Source organism: Agelaius tricolor, unplaced genomic scaffold (assembly GCF_023055355.1).
Source record: "Agelaius tricolor isolate 1412-34295 unplaced genomic scaffold, bAgeTri1.0.p SCAF_23, whole genome shotgun sequence".
Classification (NCBI taxonomy): domain Eukaryota; kingdom Metazoa; phylum Chordata; class Aves; order Passeriformes; family Icteridae; genus Agelaius; species Agelaius tricolor.
Window position 1 is genome coordinate 7,131,485 of NW_027269283.1, and position 27,652 is coordinate 7,159,136.

At 54.9% G+C, this 27,652-nt stretch overlaps 1 protein-coding gene across 1 annotated transcript; it reads right to left on the reverse strand.

Annotated features, from left to right (window-relative positions):
• Window positions 1-5,729: 5,729 nt before the first annotated feature.
• On the reverse strand, window positions 5,730-27,499 carry UCKL1 (uridine-cytidine kinase 1 like 1). The gene is made up of 15 exons (XM_071446657.1): window positions 27,396-27,499; window positions 19,482-19,675; window positions 18,877-18,983; window positions 18,341-18,511; window positions 18,029-18,100; window positions 16,393-16,582; window positions 16,095-16,156; window positions 14,788-14,804; window positions 8,603-8,701; window positions 8,191-8,284; window positions 7,837-7,899; window positions 7,400-7,522; window positions 6,980-7,087; window positions 6,651-6,807; window positions 5,730-6,101 (listed from the first exon to the last, which is right to left on the reverse strand). The coding sequence occupies exons 1-15, from the start codon at window positions 27,443-27,445 to the stop codon at window positions 6,025-6,027; spliced, it is 1,584 nt and encodes a 527-aa protein (XP_071302758.1). The 5' UTR covers window positions 27,446-27,499; the 3' UTR covers window positions 5,730-6,024.
• Window positions 27,500-27,652: the final 153 nt, after the last annotated feature.

The window sequence follows — 27,652 nt, forward strand, 5'->3', positions numbered from 1 at the left end:
TCACAAAAATCACAGTGAAAGGAATCTGTAACCTGTTTTCAGCTCCTTTCTGGATTTCTTACTTTGGGTCCAAACAACCTCCCACTTCTGTGGTGGGGACTGAGCCAGATGCAGCTCTGAGTACTCCACACACAGCCAAGACTATTCAATAGGGGGACTCTGGATTTCCTTCAGAGAAAAGGAAGAAAAATCTTTCTGACAGGAGCAAGGGAACTGCAGAACCACTGCCCAGCTTTACCTTCTCTGGTACCTCCATTGGAAATCTGAGCAGCTTTGGGGGATTTTAAAGTTTGTCCTATGTGCTTGCAAAGATGAAAAAGAAGAGGTAAAAGCCAATTAGAATTAGTTTTTTCCAAGGAAGGTGAAGTTTTAGTAAGTTTCGTACAGAGAATAAAGTATGGCAGAATCCTCTCAATTGGCCCCAAGAAAAGTGGAAAATACTTCCAAAAATAGTCAGGAATCATTTGCAGAAGGAATAAAAAGAGGGTGCAGGGCACTGCCTGCCTTACCTGTGAACCCAGGACCAGGTCCCCTGCACCGCTGGCAGCCCTGGCCCCTCTGGCCTGCTCTCCTCCCCCTGCCACCCCCATGCTGTCTTTTATAGCCTTTCTTGTCCCCCAGCTGAGCTGAGCTGGGCCACAGCGAGCTGCCACGCTCTCTGCTGGCTTCCTGTTTGCTCATCGAGCGCCTGCGGTAAAATTTCCATTACACGCTGGACAGGCAGGGTGGCAGAGAGCAGTGAGGCAAGAAATGGAACCCCAACACGTATCTGTGTTTCAGTGGTTCCCTCAACTCTTTTGAAAATGAGAAAGTTCTGTTAGATGGAGGCAGAGGTGAAAAGGGGTGTCCTGGCTCTGTGGGAACTGAAAGCCATCCTGCAGTCTCGGTCCAGCTGCTCTGGGTTCCCCCTCCCTGCCCCCAAGGGGATAGAGAAGTTCTGCTCCTCAGTTCAGCAAGAAGATCCGCCTTCCCACCCTCCACCCCAAAAAAGTGCTTCCCAAATGCTGCCTCACTGAATGGAGCCACAAGACAAAGCTCTGTCCTGCTCTGACCAGAGGTTGTGGGGCTCTCTGCGTCCCCCTTCACTCTGTCTCAGCCAGCAGATCCTCCAGCGATGCATAACCCGAGAGGAAAGATCTGGATGAGACAATTAATTTCAATCTTTCATTTATCCCCAGTGTGCAGAAGAACCATTTTGGCTGTAAAATAGAGGAGGCCAAAGGGAAAAGAAGAAAACTGCCTGCTATGAAAATATGGAACCTGTCAAAGGATCCACGCCCATCTGGAACAGTGTCTCTTGGTCTGGAGGGGAAAGACTCCATGGCTGGAATGAGATGAGCTTTAAAGTCCCTTCCAGCTCCTTGTGGGAGTCTATAATTCAACAAACATAAACTGAAAATTCACTGCAATCAGCAGGGACATCTTCCACTATCCCAGGTTGCTCCAAGCCCCACCCAACCTGGCCGTGAACACTTCCAGTTATGGGGCAGCCACAGCTTCTCTGGGCAGCCTGTGCCAGGGCCTTGCCACTGTGACAAGGAGGAATTTCTTCCCAATGTCCAATCTAACCCTGCTCTCTGTCAGTTTGGAGCCATTCTCACTTGGTCCTGTCGTCTCATGCCCTTGTTCAAAGGCACTGAGGTCAAATGAAGACTTTTAAATATCTTTGATGTTTCTGGATGTCTCTGTGAGTGAGTTTGGCCAAGGATCACTCTAAGCAGCAGATGGCTTAGATGAGTTTGATTTAAGGTGCTGCTGAAAAAGTTTCCAGTGGCACCAGGCAGACACTTTCATGTGTGGCCCGTCGGATATATCGGCTGATCTCTGTGCACAACACTGCTTGTTCAACAGCTTCAAAATGCCCCATTTTTTACCACTGTTTCAATATCGACTTCTGAAAACCGCCTCTGCTAACGGAGCAGGGTGTTTGATGCCAGCCCTGACAAATCTCCTTGTTTATAATACACAGAAATTCAGCATTTTTTTAACAATTGGCAAAGACTGTGCCCTGCAGAGCCATGGGCTGGACATGCCAGCTCTTGAAGGTCTGGAGAGCTTCACTGCTCACCCAGACCAGGTCTGGGAGGTGACCTTCACGGCACAGCCCACTCCTGCAATGAATTGCCAAGTTCTCAGATGAATACTGGGGCCAGCACACAGGTTTCAGCCCACAAGATCTGTGTCTTTCTGTACAAATAGGAATCAAGCAGGTAACGTGCTCAAAAGGAAATTGAATTTTTCTTCTGACCCATTGTTCCCCTGGCTCCTTTCCAGCCCCGAGAAGCCCACAAGGGTGGCAGCCTCCAGCACTGGAGCTTCGCATGCCATTACCTCAGGCAAGGAGAGATTTAATCTATTTCAGAGAAAACTGAGCCCATCTGCTGCAGAAAGAGAAAACACAACCCGAAAGTCCTCGTCTCAGGTGTTCCTGCTCGAAATGACTGTGGTTGCTCTTTGATGGTCAAGCAGACATTGTTCTCCTTTTTTCTGTTGGCTTTTTTTTTCCTGTTGGCTTTTTTTTTTTCAACCGCTCGGATCTATTTTTAGCGATGAGGGGATGGTGCTCAGGAGGCTCTGCCATGGGTCACCTCAGTGTGGGTTTGGGTCACTCTGCATGCCAGGCAGGAAATGAAGCACAGCCGCTCCTGGTGGCCCTGCCATGGGCAGTGGGACCCCGAAGATGGTGGGGGGCTGCAGGTGCTGCTAAGAGCAGGGATCCCACACTGGGGGTTTGGGATTGTGATGATGGCAGGTGGATGAAGTGGGGCTCCTGCCATGGGAGGTGGAACCCAGCGATAGCAGGGTGCTGCAGCTGAGCCCACGGGCACCTCGTGATAGCAATAAATCTAATACTTTTTTTTTTTTTGGTCTGATTTAATGAGACACCTGGAACTGTGGTTTGCAATGAGAAAAAAGGCTTTTTTTTCCTTTTTCAGTCCTTTTTTCCAGTGTCTCCATGTTATGGAGGAGGCATTAGGGAATGTCGCCATGTGCCACACGGTCCTGGCTGGGCTGTCCAACAGCAGGTGGGAGCTGGAGTGGTGCCTGTCCTAGTCAGGGTCTGTGCAGTGCTGGGCTCAGCCATGCTCAAAACTCCCCACTTTTGCCCTTTTTTCAGCTCAAAAACATGGTGTGGCCCTGGCGGGGAGGTTTGCGCTGGTGCACAGACCTGCTGCATCCGCCGCGCTGCTGTGATGAAGCCTCATGGCCGGGGCTGCTCAGAAAGCCTTAGACCAATAGTTTGGCGAGAACAGAGTGGTTTTTGCTGTGTTCCACCACCCCAGCCTGTGGCCAGCATGGCCTCAGAGCCTGCGGCTGGGGGGGCAGTGAGGCACAGGCAGAGGGGAGGGAGGGAGCCGCCTGCCGCCCACGCAGTGTTTCCGACGTGGCGTTTGCTACCAGCAGTTTGTCACAAACAAAACAAATTCTGTCTTGTAGCCCTGAAACTAAATTAGGTCTGACAGCGCTGGTGATGGCGGCGTGAGGGAGAGGAAGGTGGCGGGCTGGCAGGGAGCGTTAGGGATCCAAGATGGCAGCGTGGCATGAGGGCAATGGCGGCAGCGGGGACGGAACTCGCCAGAAACGGCGTTTGAGGATGAATCAGCCATGGTTGCCTCAAGCAGGTGCAGTGTGGGAGCAGAGAGGATGGCTCCATATATTCCAGTGGCAGGAGCGGCCCACAGGGTGGGAAGGGAGGTGGTGGCTCCATGTTTGCCAGTGGTGGGAGCAGTTGCCCAGTGGGAGCTGCTGGCATGGGCACAGGGCTGGTTTGCTGAAGCAAAATAATCACAGAAGCACAGAATATGCTGAATTGACCCATAGAATATGCTGAAGGGATCCATCAGGATCACTGAATCCAACTCCTGGCCATGCACAGGACACAAAGTCCCACTATGTGCCCAAGTGCCTTATCCAAACCCTTCTCGAATTCAGACAGACTGGGTTGTGCAAATCTGAGTAAAAATGTGGCTCTATTGGGGAAAGTGTAGATCTGAGGCAAAAGAAGGATCTGCTAAAGAAAAATGGTGACTTGACCATTGCTCTGGGCTGCCTGTTGTGCAATGTCTGGCATCCTTTCAGTGAAGAAATTTTCCCTAATATGCATTCTAAACTTCCCCGACACAATTGTTTCCTCTTGTCCTGTCGCATGTTACCTGAAGGCAGACACCAACAATGCTGGGGGAAAGGAGGTGCTTTGCCCCCCGGAGTAAGTGACACGTGGATATCCCATCCCTGGAAGCCTTCAAGGCCAGGTTGAATGGGGCTGGGAGCAACCTGGTCTAGTGAAGAAGTCCCTGTCCATACCATGGACCCAGTGACCCACTGCTGCTGACCTGCTGCTCCAGCCGAAGCCCCCCCATGCCTGCCTGTCCTCGTGTTTGTGCTCATGAGCTCTCCTTCCACCCACACAGGGAACTATTTTTAGCAGACACTAATCAAGTGTCAGTGTTGGCTCTGAGTGTGGCTTTCAGTGGAGGGCTCCTTCTTTCACCAAGTGCTGGCAGGAACTCGGGTGTGTTTTCTTTTAAATCTGGTTGAGAATTTGCACAACGTGCTGCAGAGCAGTGGCGGTTATTTTGGGCTGGTCACACCCACGCCCACACTGAGAGATCACCAGGTGATTCTCCATTTTGGTGAGGGCTTGGCAGAGCATCCCCCTCCGGATCCCGTGCTGTCAGCAGCACCTGCTGGCCTTGCCTGACCCTTCAGGAGCCAGTTTCAGGCTAGGGATACCCAGACAAGAAGTAGCTTTGCTCCTCTTGGGATGTTCATCTCCTGCACAAAGGTGTTGGGTTGGAACTTTGAATCCTGCAGGAAAGGAAAATGCTCCATGTTCAGCACTGGAGGTCACAGCCTCCTCTGGCTGAACCCCCCTCATGTGGGGCCAGCTCCCCTTCCATTGAGGCGACCCTGCTCTGTGACAGGTCACATCCTGTTCGCTGTGCCCTGGTCAGACACAGGACCTGCTTCTCACCATGCCTCGAGCAGCTCTGATTCAGTAAGAGCTGTGGTTGGGGTGAGCTCTGTTTCACTTTGGCTGCTGAACTCACAACAGGCACTCGGTGCTTCTTCGTGATCCAAGCTGAACCTCACAGAATCACCTGAGTAGGAAGAGACCCACAAGGATTTTTGAGTCCAACTCCTGGCCCTGCACAGGACACCCCAACAATCCCATCATGTGCCTGAGATTGTTGTCCAAATGCTCCTTGAGCTCTGGGAGCCTTGGGACTGTGACCACTGCCATGGGGAGCTTGTTTTAGTGCCCAACCACCCTCTGGGCGGGGGGGGAAGAATGTTTTCCTAATATCCAACCTAAAACACCCATGACACAGCTCCAGATGTTCCCTCAGGCCCTGTCCCTGGTCATACACAGAGATCAGTGACTGCCCCTCCACCTCCTTCAGGAGGAAGCTGCAGATCCTGACGGTTTCTCCCCTCAGTCTCCTCCAGGCTGAAAAAACCAAGTGACCTCAACTGCTCCTCATATGGCTTTCCCTCCAGATCCTTCATCATCCTTGTGTAGCTCATTTGGACACTCTATAATAGCTTTGGTCTCCCTTCAGCCAGGAGGGAAACCTGTACTCTAGTACCAAGTCTTCATTTGGATTGAAGGTGTGGTACTCTTGACCTCCCACCACTGCTCATGGCATCTCCCCTCCCAGGACTGTAGTCTTGAAGGGTCACAAATCCTTCTAGGCACCCATGGGAAATGACAAAGAATGGCTCAGTTCAAGAAAACCAGAGAAAAAATTTATTATTGTTCTTTATAAAATATCTCCAATAAGTTATATAGGCAAATATTTAAATTAAAATAAATTAACTCCGCTCTATGCTGGGACACGCAACTGCCCATAAAGTCAAACTAGGATTTACGTTTCTCTGAAAAAATATGCCCTAGATCTCCGATGTAAGATTTGAAAAAAATATCTATGCTTGGTGAGAGGAAGGAGAAATCTGCACTGGACAGAGGGGTTAAGGTGCGGTGCTGAAGCTGCCTGGTGCCAGAGGCACCTCCACATCCAGCTAAGTGCTGAGAGCATCCTCATCGTCGCTCCAGTCAGGAGGAGCATCCGTCCCGAAGTACCGATCTCCAAAATTCCCTGTGGGGAGACAGAGACTCAGAGTGCAGCACTGGGGGAGCCTTGAGACCCATCCTGCTGCCTGTCCTCATCACAGCAGGCAAGGGGACCAGAGCAGGTTTATCTGACAGCTTGAACAGCAGGAAAACTTGAGTGGCAGCAAAACTGGAGCAGCCTGTAGGCTGGTTTACCACCCGGTGGAAGGTGTTTCCTGGCACAGTAGAGGTGAGGACAGAACACAGTGAGCTTATTTTGGGGTGAACTTGTGGAAGGTGGCAGTTTAGGGAAAGAGGTGGGCACAAGGCTGCTCCAGCTGTCCCAGCCTGACGTCTCTGCCTAGGGGTCATGGCATGTGGAATGGCTCCTGCTGCTGACAAGGCAATGGCTGCCCTGCAGCCCCCAGACCCAGCATGGTGATCCTGACACCCAGCTGGCAGCAGGACCCATGAGGGCAGTGGGGCTCTGGGTAATTTGAGGCCAGACCTAAACTGCTGCTGACAACCATGTGCTCTCCCCACCAGAAGCACTAAAAATCCCCTCAGCACAAGTCCTTCCTAGCAGGATACTCACCAATGCCAGGGATTATCCGAAAGAGGTCGTTCACCTTCTTGTCCACAGCCGTGGTGATGATCTTCACCCGGGGGAACGCATAGGCCACCGAGTGGACACCCATCTCTGCCATGAGCAGGGACAGCAGGAAGATCTTGTCCTCTGGGACATCATGATCCTACAGGAAATGCACAGGGATAGCTCAGGGTGAGTTACCCCAGCCTGTGCTGTGCGCCCTGACACCTTCGTTCCCGCAGAGGAGTCAGTTCCAGGCACATCCCCTCAGCATGGCTGTGGCCGGTGCTCTGCAGGCTGCTCCAGAGCAAACCCCCTGCCTGACCCATCCGTACCAGCAGCACCCTCACTGCCATCATGGCCGCAGCGCCCGTGGACACCGTGCAGTCCATCAGGATGACGTGGTCCTCGCTGATGTCCTTCGGCAGCCGCAGGTAGTGGAGCTGGGTGCAGGAAAGAGAGAGCAGCTTAGAGACTGCAGGCAAATGGAACAACCTGAACTCTTCCCTTTGAGGAGTGAAGGATCCCTCCTGCCTCTGTCTCTGGACCCTGCTGTCAGCTCAGAGCCAGCACAAACCAGCCCCTGTGTGTACAAGCCTGCTGGCAAAACCCACCTGAGCAGCTTCCACAGCACTCAACCTCTGCCAAGACAAACTGCTGGCTCACTGAAGGGCTGACAGGGAACACCTGAGCCACGGCCCCACCCTGCACACAGGTTAACACCAAGAGATGTCCTGAGCAGCCCAGGGCCTTACCTCTGGCTCGCCGGTGTTGCAGTTGGTCTGGATGAGGATGGTGCCGATGCGGACGTCCTTGCACACCGCGCGCAGCGCCGGCTCCATGGTCTCTCCCGCCCGCAGGATGGACACCCCGGTGATCTGCAGCACATGCACGGGGTGGTTACACGGGGTAGGAGCTGCCACCACCCCACACTGGGTCTCAGCAGCGGGGGACTCTAACGGGCAACCTAAAAGCACATCCATTCCAAGAGGGCTGTGCCTCTCCCAGGCCACCCTCAGTGAGAGGGCATGAGTGGCACAGTGACACTGCTGATGGCACCCTTGGTCACCAGCCTGCCTTTCCTGATGGTACAGGGTGTCATACTCATGATAGCAGGCACCAAACCCATCCTGATGGCAGCCAGGGCTTCCAGTGCACCCCCATGAGGCAGGCCTCAATGGCTTCCACTTACTTGCTTCCCACTGTATGTCCTCCCTTCGTAGTCATGTCCCTGAGGGGTCTGGACTGTGCAACTCTACAAAAAACATGTGAGAAGAGTTACCAGGGGCTCTGATGTGGCTCTCACAGGAGCCCTGGAGTCAGCAAGCTGCAGGGGCTGGAGCCTTGGACACCAAGGCTGAATAAAGAATTATCACCCAGGGCTACAGCATTGCTCCATGGCCTTGGGGAGTCCTGGTGCGTTTTAATCCGAGGGTTGAAAGCACTGGGGAAAGTTGGATGAGCAGCACCAGGACTGTCCTGGCTCCCCAGCAGTTGAGGGTTAGGAATCAGAGAGGAAACCCAGCACCTACAGCCATGAACCCACCTGGAACGGGAGCAGGGAGAGCGCGTGCTCAATCAGCAACCGCATCAACCTTTTGGAGTAGAAAATGAACTCGTCTCTGCTGGTCTCCTTGTTTCTAGAGGGGAGGGAAAGGCAACGTCACCTCTGGACCAAAACATGTCCCAGGAGATGCTGGCAGAGGTCTGGCAGTCCCTGCCCCTTCCTGGTTCTTGTTTGCACCATCTGAGCCTGAAACTGTGCTGTCTGTTTCAAGGTAAAAAGCAGAAAAACTGTTGGCAAGCTCCTCTATGCAGGGGACACCACCATCTGCCCTATTCTGTCTCCAAGCCATATTGACAGGCAAAAGTGGGATTGGGAAGCCCAAAGACAGGCCAGCCCATCCCATCAGCAGCTGAGCCCCATCTCACCCCAGGAGCCACAGCAGGGGCTTTACCTGATGATGGTGTGCATGCCCCTCACCTGAGGGGTGCTCTTCAGCACACTGAGGGTCTGAGGAAGGGGGTGGCACTGGTGGGCAGAGGCCAGGGCAGCCCTGAAAACCAAACACATGGTCAGAAGGTCTGGGGAAGGCTGACCAAAGGGTGGAGCACATAACATGGCCAGAGCCATCCTCCCAGATGTCATCTCTCACTGCAAACACACACACAGGCCATCCAGCTGAACTGAGTGAGCAGCCAGCCCTGCCTGGTCCCTGCCATGGCAAAGGGACCTGCACCCACAAACCAGGGCCACTGGAGTTAGGGTGACCTTGCAGCACAAGGGCCTGCCCTTCCTGCTGGACAGCTCACCCAGGATCATAGAGTGGTTTGGGTTGGAAAGGACTTTAAAGACCATCTTGTTCCAGCCCTGTGCCATGGGCAGGGACACCTTCCACTAGACCAGGTTAATCCAAGCCTCATCCAACCTGGCCTTAAACACTTCCAGGGATGGGGCAGCCACAGCTTCTCTGAAGGTGTCTGACCCATCTTGGTTTCCGTTGTTTGGGAAGAAAGTAGAAAATAAAATCAGAACCTTCTCCTGTTCCAGAGTCAGTTATCTACTGATGGATCTTGGACTCACGGGGTGAGGAGGGGCTGTTGTAGCTCTCTCTGACCTACAAGTGCCAGATGCCACAAGGAATTGGACAGGCAGCCAGGCTGGCACATATCTGGAATGTGACTATTTTAGAGACCACTTGGGCCATTCCAAATTGGGAACAGCTTCAAGACTTTATGGCTGGACAGGACTGGCTCTGTGTGACTCATTCCACATAACGAATAGGGCTGGGAGCTATTCTGGGATCAAGGGAACACCATTCACAGGGAAGTGCACAATGGAGCCCCATTAGTCACTTCTCCCTGTGAGAGTGGCAGTAATGAGAAGAAGGTCACATTTGGCTTCCACAAGGCTGGGCAGGATGGACAAGCAACTTTGTCTGGGAGGAGGGCTGGGGTTGGAAAGCCACACGTCAGATCACACACGTGCCAGTGGCTGCATCCAGCAAAAAACACAGAGATGTCAGGGAGGCAGAGAAGAGAGCAAATGAAAGCACTGCATGATTAAGATTTCAAATCAAGCAGAAACCTGGATTAATGGCACACAAAGGCACGCAAGCAGAGAGGAAGACAGAGAAGATGGATAGGCATGGAGGAGGGCAGAGCTTGAGGCCTCCATCCACACAGCCATCTCCTGGTCTTGGCCAACCAACACCAAATGAGACATTCCCAAGGTCTGTGGGTACTTAAGGGCTCCTTCTTGCTTTACCAGCTCCACTCCTCTGTAGCAGCCAAGAGCCCCATGCAGGGAACACTCCAGGAGAGCTGGCAGCCATGCAGAGAGCATGGATGGGTTGTGGTTCCCTCGTGGGCTTGCCTGCTGTGTGCAGACCCCATTGCAGGTTGGGACAAGCAGCCCTCAAGGCCCCAGCCCTGCTGTCAGTGAAGCGAGCTCACTCTGTTAGTCGCTGTCCCATGGGTTAGAAGCCCTTGGAGACGCTCCCTGCTGGCAGCACCCACAGCCCTCCCTTCCCTCTCCTGCCAGAGCTGGCCTGGAGACAGATCCTGGGGGCACAGCCCTGCCTAAACCCCTCTCACTCCTGGGATGCCAGCATGTGGTGGTGAGGCCCTTGGGCAAACACTGGTGCTGGCATGGGGGCTGCCAGCTCACCTGCTTTATGGGGCAGAGACAGGCCCCCAACACAGAGCCACACACCTGAACATGGCCCTGGCTGGGTTTGCCCAGGTGAAAAACTGCTGTCACCTAAACCAGAGGAGCTGTTTGGGTCATCTCCAATCACCACAGCTCACCAAGGAGCACAGGACTGAGCTTGCCACTGGCACTTTTCCCCTCCATCACTGCCAGGTCCATGTCACAGCATCCCACCATGCCAGTGGAATGGGCAGCCCCTCTCCTGTCACAGTCTGACCTGACTCCTGCTCCCTGCCAGAGATACCAAGGGTTTTCCAACCTCCATGAGCAGTGGGAACTCCTCCCCGGCATCCCAAGCTGCCAACTTGGAGACCCCCAAGAAATGCTGTCAGCATTCTGTCACCAAGTTTTGCCCACCTTCCTTCAACACCCACGCAGTGTGGGGACAGGGAGGTCTGGATACCACCCTGCTCGGAAGCCACTCAGTGTTGTGAGGGTCTCCCCATGGTGCTTTCTGGGGAAACAGCTCCCATTTTTGGGATAAAGCTTCTCTTTCCAGTGCCCCCACCTCTGTCTGGGCCCACACATAGCCCCAGCAAAGCAGGACCCCATGAGCTGTGTGCCCCAAGGTGCCCTGGCAGGGTTAGTGAGGCAGCTCACCCTGCACAGCCCTCGCCCATCCCTGCTGTTAGTCACAACCAAACACTGCCATAAGCATTTGTCTCCTCACATATCCCAGCGCAGCTTCCTCTGGTCACCCGGTGGGAGGGATGTTCAGGGGAGACAAGACAGGAGACACCCAGAGTTTAGGAGGAGAGGGACAAACATGACATGAAACAGAGGAGAAAGCACTGTCATTAGTCAGAGGGGGAAAAAATCCCCTAATTGATCAACGGCTCTTGGACCTGCACTGTGCAGACACAGCACTCCTCCCCTGGTGACCAAGGCATGTCACCACTGCTCTCCACAGCACTGGCTTCACTCCTGGCTCCATGGGGGAAAAGAACTGTCAGCTCTCACTGTGCTGGAGCCACAGCAGGGACACTGTCCCACCTGTGTCCCAGGTAGTACCACACTGCAATGGTGGCTCTTGGAGTTTGGAGGGACATACAACGACAGAATGCTAGAATGATTTGGATGAGAAGGAGCCTTCAAGATCAGCTCATTCCACCCTCCCTGCCACAGGCAGGGACAGCTTCCACTAGACCAGGTTGCTCCAAGCCCCATCCAACTTTGTTCTCAACACTTCCAGGGCTCATGCCAAGCCCTCACTGAGGGCTCTAATGCAAGCTCAGAGCAAACACAGGCACTCAAGGCAAAAAACCTTTGCCCAATCTAAAAATCCTTCATCCAACCTGCCCTGCTCCCAGGCAAAATGCTTGTGGGCTTCCAGGGGTGTCCCCCCTCCTGCCTGATGATGATCTCCAAGCCTTGGAGAACACTGAAAGCCAAAACCACTGGAAATGTGGAGAGAAAGCAGGCTCTGAACAGAACACCACCTGCAGGGACGACTTTCCTTCCCCTGGGCTCACCTGGACCTCACCATGACTGGAGAGGGCCTGCAGGCTGAGGAAAGAGCTCAGCCCTTCCAGCAGCCATCCTCTGTGTCACTCCCTGCCCATCCTGGGAGGGAAGGAGGGACTGTGATGCCCCCTGCCCCTCCCTGCCAACACCGGACTGTGACGGAACATCCAGACGGGCAGCCATGAGCACGTCAAGAAAACGTCTTATTTTGGAAACTTATTTTTTCCCCCTGAGAACAAAGGCTTTAAAGAGAAAATAAAATAGAAAGAAGAAGAAAGAGAGAGAGACAGAGAGAGAGAAAGGGGTGACCATCTCCCAGGAAGGCTTCAGGGAGCATCCTTGGCTCTTTGTGGAACATGCTATCGAGCAGGAAGCAGACAAGAGACATCCAGCTACAAAGGAGATGATGCAGTCAAGGCATTTCAAACACGTACACGGCTGCCTTTCAGGGCTGACATTTCAAACAAGGGCTATTAAACTGCGCCACGGGTTGATATTTAAAGACACAATTGGCAAAGGGCACGCCAAGCTGATCGGGACCTTGGGGGTGGGGAATATTGATTGGCCAGGGGAACGGGCTGGGAAGAGCGGCGGCTCCAGGAGCGGGGCTGGATGCTGAGAGCGTGGCAGGAGGGATGGAGAACAGGCTGGGCTGGGAGCACTGAGCCTCAGCATGGGCTGGCTGCTCCAGCTCCTGCTGCCAGGCTCCAGGAGGAACACCCACCTGGGAGTGCTGGGATGGAACCACATCTCCAGCGTGAGCACAGTCAAACAGGGGGGAAGCTGGACAGGAAATATCCTAAGAATGCTAAGGTCCAAGCTGTGCTCCGAGGGATTAACTGGAAAGGCAAGCATGCTCCTCAGGAGCCAGTGGTTTCAGAATGAAAACAAGCCTTGCATGTCCAAGGAAGGCATCACTTGCTTTAAACCCCCCAGAATTCACCCACCTGAGTGGGGAAAGGCACTCCCTGCCTGTCCCAGACGGTCGCTTGGCCAGGAGAGGCAGCCCTGGAGCACAAGGGCCACAGAGACACCTGGGACTGGGGCCAGCTGAGCATTCAGGTTTTATCCTACCAGCACAAAGCCCTCCCTGTGTCCCCACCACTGCCAAACAGCAGGGACTTCAGAACAACCGTGACATTTAGATGGAGCCATTCCAGACAAGAGGATGGGGAATTGTTTGTGTTGTGATGTGATGAAAAGCCCGTGTTTGCCAGGCACATCTCACTCGATGTGACTCTCCATCCACCCCACTCCTCTTGCAGAGACAGCAGCGCTGGGGGAAACCACAGCAGCAGTAAAGCACTGGGGCTCCAGCAGCAGCAACAGATTTGGGTTTTTGCAGGAATTTTTTTCCAGATTTTCAGTCAAAGGCATAAATGGAAGCTTTAATCAGAACATAAAACCACCTGTGAGTGTGGTGATCACAGAGGTGTTTCTGGAGGTCGGAGTTACCTTTCCAAACTTGCTATCATAAAATCTCTAATACTTCATGGATATATTAAATACCCAATTTTTAAGCGCAATAGAATATCACTTGTACTGAGCAACCCTTTGATTAAGGAGGAGAAAGGAAATTTTATGTGTGTTTAAGTATCTATCTGTCTCTATATACACATTCCTATTTGCACACATATTAGTCTCCTCTCTGATGTTATTCCTGCCATTATTAAAGCCACAAATTTCTCTTCATACTAAAGAGCACTTTCCCACCTGGACCTCCAGACACAGAGGGAAGCTTACGTGTCTGTATGGAAATATCAGGCCCCAGGGTGTTAAACAAGCAAAGGGAAATAAAATAAAACATCCACTTGTCTAGTCTAGGAAGTGCCTGGCTGAGGCAGAAATAAGTAAAGCAGAGCCTTTTCCATGTTCATCTCAGTTATTTTAAAAGCTCATTGTATGCCAAATGTAAATCATAAAGTTACTTGAGTTGAGTATCTCCATGCAATGATGGAGATCTAAATGGAAACCCATCCTCAGTAATGCATTCCCTCTGCTCCCTGAAAGAATACCTGAAAGCCTAGGTGGCTTCTTAATGGAAGCAGGAGAGCTGAAGTCCCATCTGGGGCCCCATGCTGAAGAGGTTAAGTAATTCAGCATATATGTTATGGCATCGCCTGCAGATACTGAGAATTTAGAAATCCTGCTGGACTTAGGCAGCAGGATTTTCTCAGTCCTCCAGAAAAGGTTCTGCATCCTCCAAATCTGTGGGAAAGTTGGTACCTCTGGCCATGTGAAGGTGCCACGCTCCTTTGGGTGCCTCCAAGCAGATTCCTGTGTGCAGTGAGGGGCCCAGGGCTCCCACCACCCTCAAAGAGCATCTTATACCAACCCCATGCCAAAGGCAGGGACACCTTCCACTATCCCAGGCTGCTCCAAGCCCCATCCAACCTGGCCTTGGACACTTCCAGGGATGGGGCAGCCACATCACCACTGGGCAACCTGTGCCAGGGCCTCAGCACCCTCACAGGAAGAATTTCTTCCTATTACCCAATCTAAAGTTCTCCTCCCTTTAGTTTGAAACTGTTCCCCCTCATCCTATCGCTATCTGCCCATTTAAAAAGTCACTCTCCACCCTTTTTTCAAGATGCTTTGACTAATCTAATAATTGATGTTTAATGATCTTTAATCATCAGGGATGGAGAGTGGCTCTGAAAATCGTTCATTTTAGAGGATGAAGAGAAGCAAAAGAGAATCTCAGGATGCAAAGCAGAGACTGGAGATCCCCAGCTACAAACCTGTCCCTGTCCCAGCCTCAGGGGTCTGCACTCAGGCTGGCAGTACCTCCCTGGGGAGCAGCCCTGTCCCTGCCATCCCAAAGCCAAGGGCAGGTGGCCTTTTGTCGCCATGGGGGTGACAAGGCCATGCACTCTGCTGGTCCTGCCGTGGGTGGGGTGAGGCCAAGCAGTGCCTGGCATTGGAAATGCCTGGGCTGCACACACAGGACACAGTGAGGGCTCTTACCTGACACTGAGTTCACGCTGCGGCAGCAACACAAAGACACAACGCAACCGGTATTAAGCATTGTCAACACCAGGGTCGTTTCAAGATAAAAAAAAAGGAAAAATAGGAGTATTTTCCTGAATTCACATGCAGCCTTTTTGCCCTTCTTCCCCTCCCCAGGTTAGGAAAGCCCTCCCCAAGCCAACCCCTTGCCTGGCTCGCAGTGGCACCCTGGGGGTGCTGGGTTTGCTGTGGTATTCCCTGGCTGGATCCCAGGAGCTGGGGGAAACAGCCATTCCCCTTTCCTGGACTCTGCCTCAGGGCTGGGTGCCCTTCTCAGCCTGGCACCAGCAGAGATGCTGGGGCTTCCAGCCTTCTTCCTGTGACCGAGGGTTTAGAAACCACCCTCCCAACCAGAGTTTGGTGCTGGGAGTTCAGGCAGCCAGGTGCTCCAGAGGAGGAAACTGCCAAGACACCTTTGCAAGGGCAGTCCCTCCTGAGCAGGCACAGGAAGCTGGATGCCAAGGCATGCCAGCTCCCATCCTAGGGCTGAGCAGCTCCTGCCACCTGGGAGCTCCAAAAAAAGACTTGAAAGAATCAAGCCCTTTACTTTCTAGTGCGTCTATACCCAGGTCACACTCCCTGCACTTCCCAGGACATCACTCTGAGCATTTCCATGACTGAAACATCACCAAAGCTATGGGGTGGGAGGAGACTCTGCTGCTCGGAGACAGCAACACAAAATGCCATCAGTTCATTGCAGAGTCCCAAACCACTGGTAAGGACTGGCCCAGGACAAACAGGAGAAGACTTAAAGCCAGCAGTGGGGAAGTGATGGAGCATGTGCCTGGATTGGGGCTCAAACATGACAAGACTTTGAGTTTTGGAACCCAGGAGCTGCACACAGCACAGAAGAGGAGAAGTGTGCTCCTGACTGGAAAGACTGTGCAGCAGTGTCTGCATGGGAGGGAAGAGGAGAAGCCCAAGAGTAGTGGAGGGCTTGGGGCAATGCTGGCCCTGGGAGGGCTGCAGGCAGGGGGACACATCCCTTGGATCATGGAAGGGTGGATGGTTTGTCCCCTCATGACTTGCTGTCCCAGGGAGGGAAGGAAGCTGCAGCTGGACCACAGCTGGCAGAGGAGCCAGGACCAACCAGAGCACAGGGAGAAGGCAGTTTCCTTCACCGGGCTGAGGGAGAGGGCTGAGAGGAGTTCACAGGAACTCCCACACCTGGAGCACAGGAGAAGGCAGGCCATTCCCACCTGGGCACCCAGAGCACAGCAAGGCTGTGAACCCCCTTCACCACCCACGGACCAGGCAGCTCTCACCTCTTCCAGCTGGCTGTGGACGTGCTGAACAATCAGGTCGATGGCCACAGTGTTTCCACTCCCTGAGGTGACCCAAAAGCAAAAGAATCACAGAATCAGGATTGTAAAGATTGGAAAAGCCCTCTAAGATTGAGTCCAACCATTAAATCAGCACTGCCAAGCCCATCACTAAACCATGTCCATTAGGTTAGACCTGGGGTTAGGGTTCAGGAAACCACAAAGCCCAGAGCTGAGGGCAGGGGGCTGGGGGCTCTGAGTGCTGTCAGGGGTGCCCCTGAGGACGGTCCTGGGCAGGTACCTCGGGGCACAACGATGTCAGCCAGCCTCATGGTGGGCTGGATGTACTGGTCGAAGGCAGGCTTGACAAACTTGTTGTACTGCTTGATGACCCCCTCGATGTCGCGGCCCCGCTCGCTGATGTCCCTGCGCAGGCGGCGCACCAGGCGGATGTCCGAGTCCGTGTCCACAAATATCTTCAGATCCAAGAGCTGAAAGGAGAGGGGAGGGGATAAATCCCACCTGGTCAGGTGTGGGACTCAACCCACCTTTGCCTGTTGCCCCAAGAGGGGCTGAGCCCAGCCCAGCATGTGTCTAACAGGGCCTGGCTCTGCTCTGCTCCAGCCTGAGCGGAGCTTTTCCCTGGAACCTGGCTGGTGCTGCTGTGAGCCCCTGCTGCCACCTTATTCTCGTGTCCCCTGAGAGCTGTCCTGCTCCAAACTCTGCCCCTACTGCTAACCAGCTCCAACACTTTGCTGCATGTTATTTAAGAGCGAGGAGGAGATGAGGAGTGACTGTCTGTGACACACACCAAGCACTGGCTTCTTAATCAAAGAATCCTTGGATGGTTTGAATCAGAAAGGACTTTAAAGATCATCTCATTCCAAGCCTCTCCCACAGGCAGGGAATTAATGCTGGAAAGGAGCCCAGCACAGCAGGGCAGCTCATGACTCTGTCCTGAACTGCAAGAGGCAGGAGTGGGGATGCTGAGTGGAGTCTCCTGGGAGATTCTCACCCAGCTGTCCACTGGAGGTCATCCTTGCTCCAGGAAAGTGCAACCCAAGCTCTCACTTGGCAGGGGAGGAAACTTTTCAGACAGAGCTTGGCTAAGTCTGTGTATGGCTCAGTGCCTGCTGCAGCATTTGTCAGGGCTGCAAAGATGCTCTGAGGGATGGAGACAGGCTGAGAGAGCTGTACAGCCTGGAGAAGAGAAGGCTCTGGAGAGACCTCAGAGCCCCTTCCAGTATCCAAAGAAGCTCCAAGAGAGGTGGAGAGGGACTTTGGAAAAGGGCTTTAACTGACAGAACAAGGGGAAGTGGCTTCACAATGCCAGAGGAAAGGGTTAGATGGGATATTGAGAAGAAATTTGCCCCTGTGAGAGTGGTGAGGCCCTAGCACAGGGTGCCCAGAGAAGCTGTGGGTATCCCATTCCTGAAAATGTTCATGGCTAGACTGGACAGGGCTTGGAGCAACCTGGTCTCATGGAAGGTGTCCCTGCCCAGGGCAGGGGGTGGAACAAAATGAGCTTTAAGGTCCCTTCCAACCCAAACCATTCTGTGATCCTATGATATATCCAAATAATCCCCAAGAGAGGCTGAAGTGCTGGATGATTCCATGCTAGGAGCACCAGGCTCTGTGCAGTAGAAGTTCAGCAGACTCTGCCTCTGGCTGTGGAAGCTGCAGCATGCAGTGTGGAGGTGGGCTATTTCTAGTTGTGTTTATGCACCAGCTGAGACTGAGGTATTTGCTGAAACACTTGACCTCTGCCAGGGGCTCTTCCCTGGCTGCTGAGAGTCAAACCCTATTCCTCCTACCTGGGGAAGTGCTGCAGCATCTGGTGTAACCTGGAAGAGAAGGTAACCTCCCTGCTGCAGGACCTCAGGAGAGAGCATCCTCCCACCATCTCTCCCTGGATCTGCTTCAAAACCTTCCCTCACCTTCAGGAGCTCCTTGTCTGCAAATGCCATGATGCCTTCAAAGATAATCACATTGGCACCATAGAGGGTTTTCTGTGGAGTCAAAATGGATGTGGTTAGGCACAGAACATCTGGTCAGAGGTGCCCTGTCCCAGGAGATCTCTCTGGGTTGTGACTGTGACAGCTCACCCAAAAAACGCACCCAGGCACAGAGCAGGGGGTGACAGCACCAATCAGACTGCACAGAGCAGGGGCTGGAGGGGTGCACTTGGCTCCCCCCCTGTCCTGCCCTGGCCATCCCCACCTGGTCCCACCCCCCTCGGTGTCCCCTACCCATTCCTTCTTCCGGCTGTGGGTGGTGAAGTCGTAGATGGGGATCTTGACACTCTTGCCTTGCTTCAGCTTCTTCAGGGTGGCGATGATGAGGTCAAAGTCGAAGGCGTCAGGGTGGTCAAAGTTGAAGTCGTTGCTGGCTGCCTGCTCCTGCTGCTGCTTGGTCAGCACCTGCCACAGAGCACAGCTTAGGGCACATGGCTGGGCACTTCCCTCCCCTCTGCTGTGCCCAGTCAATCTTCCCTGCCCCACAAGAGCCACTGGAGGGGAAAAACCACATGGCTGTCCCTAAATCTACAACGTGTTTCCTTACCAGGGGTTACCACATAATCCCAGATTGGTACGGGTTGGAAGGGACCTTAAAACTCATCTCGTTCCAACCCCCTGCTATAGGCAGGGACACCTTCCACTAGGACAGGTTGCTCCAAGCCCTGTCCAACATGGTCTTGAACACTTCCAGGGATGGGGCAGCCACAGCTTCTCTGGGCAATGGAAAATTAAGGAGTCTGGCCAGGCCAACAGGGGTGCAGCCTCACCTTGTAGAAGGAGTCCATGGACAGCAGAACCACCCATGGCACATCAAGAGCTTCAATGATCATGGTGGCGACCGTGGTCTTCCCAGAGGCGCTGCCTCCTCCCAGGCCTGCCAGGGAAAAGGTGATGAAGCCACCAAGCCCAGGCACAGCCCTTCCCACCACAGGCTGGAGCCCAGGTCCTGCACTGTTGCACTAAGCTGGAGGGGCCTCCAAAGAGGGAAGTCACAGGCACTCCAAGAGATTATCCTGGAAAATGTCAAATGGCATGTACTGGAACTGCCAGCAACATGCCCAGCAAAAGCTGGGAAACCCATTGTTAGGTGGTTATGTAACATGGGGAGTGCTGGCATGGGAACCAGTCCAGGATCTCTAGGAACCTGTGACAGCTCAGGCAGCAGGAGCTGAGGGAAAAGAAGCAGAGCGTGGTCTCCTACAAACCATGCACACTCTGAGGTTCAGCCAGCCCAGTCTAACCACAGGCACTCCCCCTGCTCCTCTCCAGGCTGGAGCCAACCTCCAATTCCCAAGGATGTGGTGGGGCAGGACTCGCACTGGTATCTCCAGGAGAGCCGTGGGAGCGGTGGCAGGGTGCAGAGGGGACCCACCTATGACAAAGGCCTCCTTGGACTGCGTGCCGTGCTCGTTGTACCAGGGGGGCCGGCCTGCAGTGTAGATGGTTCTCTTGCTGGTGCGCAGCAGCGGCGGCTCCGACTTGCACTGGCTGGTGGTGCGCTTGCGCGGGGGCTTGGAGGAGCCCACGGCAGGGTACAGCCTGTCCAGGGACTCTGCACTGCTGCTGCTGCGTGGGGAGAGAGGGGAAAAATTACCCTGGTGGGGAAGGACACACCTGCCTGGGGCGTGGGAGCGGGGTCTTTGGGGATCCTGAATCACACGGGTGAAGTCAGCCAAGTGCAGCCCCGCTGCAGCACCCACATCTCTGTGACCCACAGCCACAGACAACACCCAGGAATTCTCACACAGAAGCAATTTTAAACTGGAAGAGGTGCCATGCAAACATCCATGCCTAAAGTCCTGCTGTCTGAGGAATGTCTGCATGAAATAAATCCCCCAGTGAGCTCTCAAAGCATTGAGGGCTGTGTTCCAGGGGGCAACAACCCATCCTGGTGTGCCCAGGGAGCATTCTTGGGGATAGCAGTCAAACACACGGGTTACAGCACAACCATCCTCATCCCCCCATCCCCAACCCATCTCCTCTCCCCACTTTGAGTGCTCCACTCACACCCTAGACATAATTCTCCCAAGCTTCTGGAGCCCTCAGGGACAAGCCTTCAAGCTGGGCAGAGGCATCAGCTTTGCCTTGGGAGCTGAGAGAGCTCTGAGCTCACCCAAAGCCCTGGAGCTGCTGAACACTCTCCTTTATCTTCCCTGCTGGAGAGGAACAAGGCACCCTCCAGAGCCCTTTCCAGCTTGGCAGGAGGAGAGCTGTGGCCTGGAGGTGATAAGTGGCCTCTGGCCAGGAGATAAGCTGCAGCCGCTGCCTGGCCAGCTCAGGGACAGGGAGGATTATTTATACCAGTGCCTGCTCCTCCCTGCTCCTGTTCTGCTGCCCCAGAGGGATGTCTGCTCCCTGGGAGAAAGTGCAAAGGGCTCTCCTGGCTCCTGCTGTTCCTCTCCCCAGCCATGACTGGGCTGGAAGGGAAATCAATAGATCTGAGCACCACTGGCTCCAAGCCATCACTGTTTGGTACAGCCCAGCCCAGCCAGCAGGGCTTTGCTGCTGCTCTGTTATGGCTTGCTCTTGAAAGGGCTTAAACTGCAGGGCTTTACAGATTTTGGGTTGATTTTAAGCTGTTTTGGTATGAAGATTAATTCCCTTCCCTCCCCCAGCCCTTTTTAGAACAATTTTAGATAAAGCTCAAAATTTCAGAAGGGCCATCTGTGTGTTAAGTGATATGGCAACCCCCAACCCGGCGTGGCAAACAAACCCCCTGGGCACAGCAGGATCCCCCTGGCAAACCCCCTGGGCATGGCAGGATGCCCAGAACACACCATCCCTACCCCTGGCACATCCCTGTGGGGCAGGCAAGGGGACAGGGATTTGCCTGGCTTTGCTGAACTCCTGCTGACAAAAGGGAGGCTGCAGCTCCTGCCCCTGAGACAGGAGCTCTCCACCGACATCCACCCAAAGCTGGGCACTCATGGAGCTCCCCACAAGAGCTCAGGACACCAACACCCCCCATCCCTGGCACACACAGCCAGCTCCAAGCACTGCCAGGCTCAGGCTCAACCAGGAGCCCAAGACACCCCAACTACGACTCTTTAAAAGCAACCTCAGGAGATGACACCCATCAGGAAACCTTCTGGGGTGTCTCCCTGTGAAAAAATGGCTCCTTCCACGAGGAGAAGCAAACCCAGGCAGGATGTTTGGGTCTCCTGTCCCACGGGTGATGCTGCAGCAGCTGCTGCCCACCAGTGCTGCTACTCCCAGAGCGGGGCTGCCAGCAGAGGCTGGCACTGGGGCACAAACAACGTCACTTCAGCTGGATAAAAGCAGAGGTGACACAAACACAGTTGTTTACCACAGCAGAAAGCGGCTCCTTTCATCCACATCCCAGCCCCTCCCCTGGGACCGCGCTGCTCCAGAGCCTGAGCTCGGCTGCTCCTCCTGTGGGACTGCACGTCAGCCTCCATGAGACAGGAGAGCCCGCGGGGCTGCTCTGCCCCTTGCTCGGTGTCACACAGCACCAAGCCCTGCTGGGCCAGCCTGCACACCCTGACCCCGGCCACCATTCCCAAAGGGACTCTGAGTTGGATGAAGCTCTGTGTTTTGGAGCTGGAGCAAGGCTGAGCTCTGCTCCCACCAGCATCAACATCACCCAGCTCCTGGCAGGCAGGAAGAGGCTTGGACTCCACCAGTGCCCAGAATTACAGCCACAGCCCCACCTTGCTTTGCCATCATCTCTCCACTCTGCCCTCCAGGGTGCCTGCAGCACACCCAGAGAGGGACATTGCTGCAGGATGCAGGGACACACCCCTGGGAGATGAGTGGAGCCATCCTCCCCCTGCACACCTGAGGCTGCTCTGGGATGCAGCACCTGAATCCCATCCCAAGAGTTGGTGTTCTGCCTTATCTCATCCAAATAATTCTGGACTTTCACCAAAATTCTACACATTTCTCTCAGTATAATCTAAACCTGTACATTTACACCTCATCTACATCTGTATCCTCTATAGGCAGATGATATTCTACACCTCTCAAATCCACAATTCCCATGATTTATTTGGGAGAAGTATGGCTGTGGGACTGTAGGGCTGTCCTGGAGTTCTCCAAAGGTCATGTCTTTTCTCCTAATGTTACACTTCAAGATTTGTAGATGTTTTCCACAGCTGCCTTTGCCAGGAAGGGGCTCTTCTTGCTCCAAAGGTTTGGCTCATCTCAGCCATCCCCACTGGCCATTCCTCCCTACTCCTTTACAGAAATTCCCTGCAGCAGTGCTGAAGCCCCTGCAATGCCCTGTACCCACAAGGTGAAGCCCCCAGAGCATGGGACTCTGTTTGGAGCTGGAGCCAATGCCATTGCTCTGCCCAGAGGAGGGTCCTTGTCCCACATGGACCCTCCCCAGCAGAGCAAACCCCTGGGCTGCCAAAGCCACACAAACAGGAAAGGAAACATCACCTGGGCTTGGCAACCCCTCCCCTGCCAAGCCTTCCTGGAGGCCTTGGCTGCCACCAGCTCGCTCCAGGCTGTCCCCAGCTTTTGGGGATGCTTTTGCCTTCCTTGCAGGTGCTGCATCCTTGCTGGAGCATTGTAGGAGAATGAATTACAGGCAACCTTCACCTGGATAAGCCACAGCTGTGCTAATTACCAAAACCAGCCTTGCCCTTAGTGGGTCACAGCTGTGACCAGTAAGGATGAGCTGGCTGGGGGAGCTCTGACCAAACGGGAGGGAGAATTGCTGCTGTGAGGGGGCTGCTGTGGGCTCAGTCTGAGCCTGCAAGGGAGCCCCACAGTGGGAGCCTGCTGTAGTCAGACACTGTGAGCAGTTGAAGTCTGTTGGCTGAGCTGTGAGGAAGAATAAACCTGGACCTTGGCTGATGAACTAGAGTGTGTGTCTCAGCTCACTTCTATCTCTAATGTGGGGTTTGCTGTGACAGAGTGTCCCAGAGGAAGCCTGGGGGGGTCCTGCTCCTGAGAAGGGCTCTCCAGCTCTGCTGTTGTGCCAGCACAAATGAAGGAAGAATTTTGCTCCTGCTTAGTGCAAGCACAGATTTACTGACACCCCTCTCCTTCCCACTGTGCTCCCATCACCATCCCTGTATCCTGTGCCCAGGGTCTCTGCATCCCACTGCCTTCAGAGACCCCTGACCGCCCTGGATCCATGCTGGGCTGGCACAGCAAAGGCAGCAGGTCCCAAAAGCACCCACAGCAGCAAGGAAAGATGGCACAGCCCCAAACCTGAACTTGGCAGCAGACAGGAGAGCATGTCCTGGGCTCTGCACCCTGTAAACAACCCCACTGACTGAGCTCCCACCCTATGGACCCCCCAGCAGCCCCCCACAGCCTGCTGAGGTGCCCAGCTGGCTGCAGCCCAGCCCATGGGAAGCCAGTCTTTTCAGACAGGAATTGGGGCTGAGGGACTGGGACAAGAACCACCAAGAGTTCACTCCAGCAAACAAACAGATGGAAACCAGCAAATTCCACCCAAAACCAAAGCAAAACTCACCCTCCATCTGGCCCAAGGGCCCAGCAGCCGGAGATGCGCACGCTGGAGAAGGCTGGGGGGCTGCTCATGTCCCCCTGCTGCCAGTCCAGGGCTGATCCTGGACTGGGGCTGTCACCCCCTGTCCCTGCCCAGACTTCAGCCCCTGTCCCACAGCCTCTGGCACTAGCAGGGTGAGGAAGGGGCTGTGCCAGAGGGGCTCCCAGGGTGATTCTTGGGGCACAGAGCCATGGAGGGAGTGTCCCCCTGGAATGGGCACTGAAGGGTCCCACGAGGCCGGGGTGAGGCAGAGCCCCAGCAGGGGCTGGAAGATGGCGGCAGGAGAAGGGAGCAGAGCAGGGGGAGTGTCTGTTCTGGGAGCTGCGGGCGGTCAGCAGCATAAGAGGATAGCTTAACCTCCAGATTACGTTCATTACCTGATATTAATAGCACTGGCTTGATTAAAGAAAAAGAGGGGGGCTGGGGATGAGGTGACACCTCCCCTCACTGCCCCAGCACAGGCAATAAACACCAGCCCCAGTGCCTCTGCTCCTGGCACTGGGGGTGCTCGGCCGCCCTGGGCTGTGGGCTCAGCAGGGAGGGCACCTGGACAGTGACATCCACGTCCCCCGGCACTGGTGAGTTCCCAGGGACTTCTCCACACCACTGGGGAGGGGGCTGCAGGGGGGATGAGCCCAGGGCAGGGGGTACCCAGCCAGCCAGCACCCCTGCTGCAGCTGGTGGAGCAGCTGGGGCTGGGGGCCAGGGGCTGCTGGCCATGTAGGGCTTTTTGATCCAGGACTCCCATCCCTCACCCCTCTCCCCTGGCTCCCATCCGTGGGGGGTCTTGCTGAGGGTCCCCCCTGGTCACTCAGTTTCCCCAAGAGTTGCCCCTCAGCCCTGGAGTAAACAAGTGGGTGAAACTCAACACCCCGGGGCTGCCGGTGGCTAAGAATAACATCCCATGGGCTGTGCCCGCCACCCCCTCCCTGCCAGCTGCCCTTGCCCCCCCGGGCCAGCCAGCTCCTCTTCCAGCATCAGCCTCTCCAGGGAGGGCAGGGAGCCTGGGCAAGCTGCAGGAAGCCCAGGGAGCCAGGAGGCTGCTGAAGGGCAGGACATGAGCCAAAGGTGGGAGATGTTGGGCACCATGGCAAGGGGGGGTCCAGGCCAACCCTGAAGCAGAGACTGGGGCAGAGCTGCCCTCAGCACACAGCCTCTGGCTGCCAAGGAAGGGAGGAGGTGGCACAGGGCACACAGGAGGACAGCCAGGCTCTGCCAGGGGCACAGAGCACCCAGACAAAGTCCCATGGCCACCAAGTGAGACGCCAGCATGGTGAGACAGGAGCTTGGCCCCTGCACACCCACTGCAGAGGGCTTCCAGGGAGGGAGCACCCTCCTGCTTAGTGCCAACACCTGGGATGGGGCCAGACATGGAAAAAGTCCCTTTCCTCCTCCTCCTCGAGCCATCAAGGTTATTCCAGAGGCAGGTGAAACACACTGCCTCCCAGACTTGGCAGGACACCCCTCCTGCTCTTGCTCACCCGTGGGACCTGCAGAGCATCATCTCAAAAGATGGAAACCTGATGGGAACCAGAAATGAGGGGCTGGTCCTGAGGCACGGGACAGGGACAGGAGGGTTTTGGGGTAACCTGTCCCCAGCATGAGCTGCAGCTGCTGCCCCAAAGTCAGGGAAGGGAGCGATGATCAAAGGAACTTTTCCACCCCTGGTCTCTGCCTGGATTCCCTTCTCGCTGTAAAAGCTCTCTCAGAAGTTTAAAAATAAAATTCTCTTCCGGAGCCACTTCTGTTCCTTCTCATTAAAGAAGCAAAAAAGCAAAGGATGCGGGACACGGGCGAAGAGCCCTGGCCCAGGGATATTGTTCCTTATCGCCTGCTCCTGCTGCCACTTTTCCTGCCTTTGTTAAATGTCCAGGCCATAGGAGCAACTCTCCCAGCATCCCACCCACCATTCCCACTGGGCTCCCAGGTGGGGCACACTGGCTCCAAAGGCCAGCTGGGACTGAGCCTTCCTGCTGGTACAAATCTCTGCTTCCCAAGCCCCTTCCCACCCTCTGAGCTCTTGCACAAGTTGAAATTCCTGGGTTTTCCTGGTGATTTTTAAGCAATTCCCTCCTCTAATGGCAGACTTAAAATATGGCAGAAGAGGAAAGCAGGCACAAAGGCCAGGATCTCCTTTTCCTTCTGGTGCTGGCAGCTGCTGGGTGGGTTTCCCCTGGGATTTAAGGATGGAAGCTGGACTGTACGTGGATTTTCCTCATTTGGTCACAAGTACTGTCACTGGATTGGTGTAAGAGCTGCAGACACACCAAGCCCCTAGTGGAAGGATGCATGTTCCCAGGAGAGGGTCCTGCTCCCAGATCCCATCCTGGGAGCAGCACCCACAGGAGCGTGGAGGTCAAACTGCTTCCTCCACTGCTGAGTTGGGCTGGATCCATGAGTGCCAGCTCTTGGCTGGGCCTTCCCTGTCCAAGAAACCATCCCAAGGGATGAGGGAACACAGCCAAAGAATGGAGGAACATGTCCAAGGGATCAAGGAACCTGCCCATGGGATGGATGAACCTGCCTGAGGGGTGGAGGAACCCACACAAGGGATGGAGGGACCTGGCTGCCATCCCACTGCCACATGTCAGGCCCATGCCCATCCTGGAACCCACAGAACGTCATTTCCAGTTTACCCAGCCTTGTGCCAAGCTCTGTCCTGGCGAGAGCCACTGGAGCTGATGGTTCATCTCAGCAGCTCCACGCTCAAAGCTTCCAGCTCTGTTATGGTCTCTGCTCCCTCACCACAAAAGGACAAACATTTCCCTCTGCAAACCCAATTATCTGTTGCTATTTATACCAAGTGGGAGCCACGGTGGACGGGCTCTGTTATACAACCCAGTTACTCATCCCTCACTCGACCAGCACAACTCAGGGAGACTCCTTCCTCCCATCCCCATCCTCATCCTCATCCTCATCCTCATCCTCACCCTCCCTGCTATCCACCACAGGAAGGGCACAGGCAGCTGCCAGCAATGGGCTTAGCTGCTGGAACATGCAGGATGGGAACAGGAGGGATGGGAACAGGAGGGATGGGAACAGGAGGGATGGGAACAGGAGGGACGGGAACACGAGGGATGGGAACAGGAGGGACGGGAACAGGAGGGACGGGAACACGAGGGATGCTTTGGCACTGACTCCAGGGTTGGTGGGGTGTTGGTACCCTACAACCAGGGATACAGGGATGCTCCATCCCTGTAAGCTTTGCCACATTCCTGGAGCACCAGTCATGCTCCAAATGCAATTCCCAGATATCTGATGTTTGGGAGCAGTCAGTCCCCTGAGGTTTGTGCTGGAAAAAGGGGCTGGAAAATAGAGGGGGAAACATGAGTGTGTGTGTGTGTGTGTGTGTGTGCAGGGGGGGCAATCACCCTGTATGGGGGTTTTGGGTGGAAAAGTTTAGGTTGTACCACTCTTCATCTTGATGGAGAGGATGCATGTGCAAGCAAGCTTGGAAAATGGGAGGCTGTGGTCTATCAGCTGGGAAATTCAGGGCAAAAACCATAAAATAAGGTAAATAAGGGAAAAGGTAACAACACGAAAGGGAGGGGGGAAATAGGATGGAAATAAACAACGGATAAAGCGGTGGTGGGAAGAAACGGTTGGTGGGAAAAGCTCGGGGATTTCGTGGAGCGATGGGCTCGGGGAGGCCCCACTCGCGGAAGTGGCACCGTGGGGGACGGGACCGGCACCGCAAGCCCCGAACCGGCGGCGAACCCGAACCGGGGGCCCCGGGGCGCCGCGGGGCCGGTCCCGTCCCGGAGCGATCACCCCGGGGAAAGGAAAGCGGGGTCCTACCTGTCGTGCGGTTCCACCGGAGCCCCCTCGGGCACCGGGGCCGCGGCCATGGTGCTGCGGGGAGAGGCGGGAGCGGCGGGAGCGGCGGGGGCGGCGCTGCCGCGGGGATCCCCGGGACTTGTAGTGCGGGATGGGAGGGTGGGGTTTGGGGGGATCCGGGCACCCATGGGGGCTCTGGGGGGCACGGAGGGGTGCTGTGCTCATGGGTGAGAGCTGTGCGGGGAGATGGGTCCGTGTGGGCATGGCTGGGTGCTGTA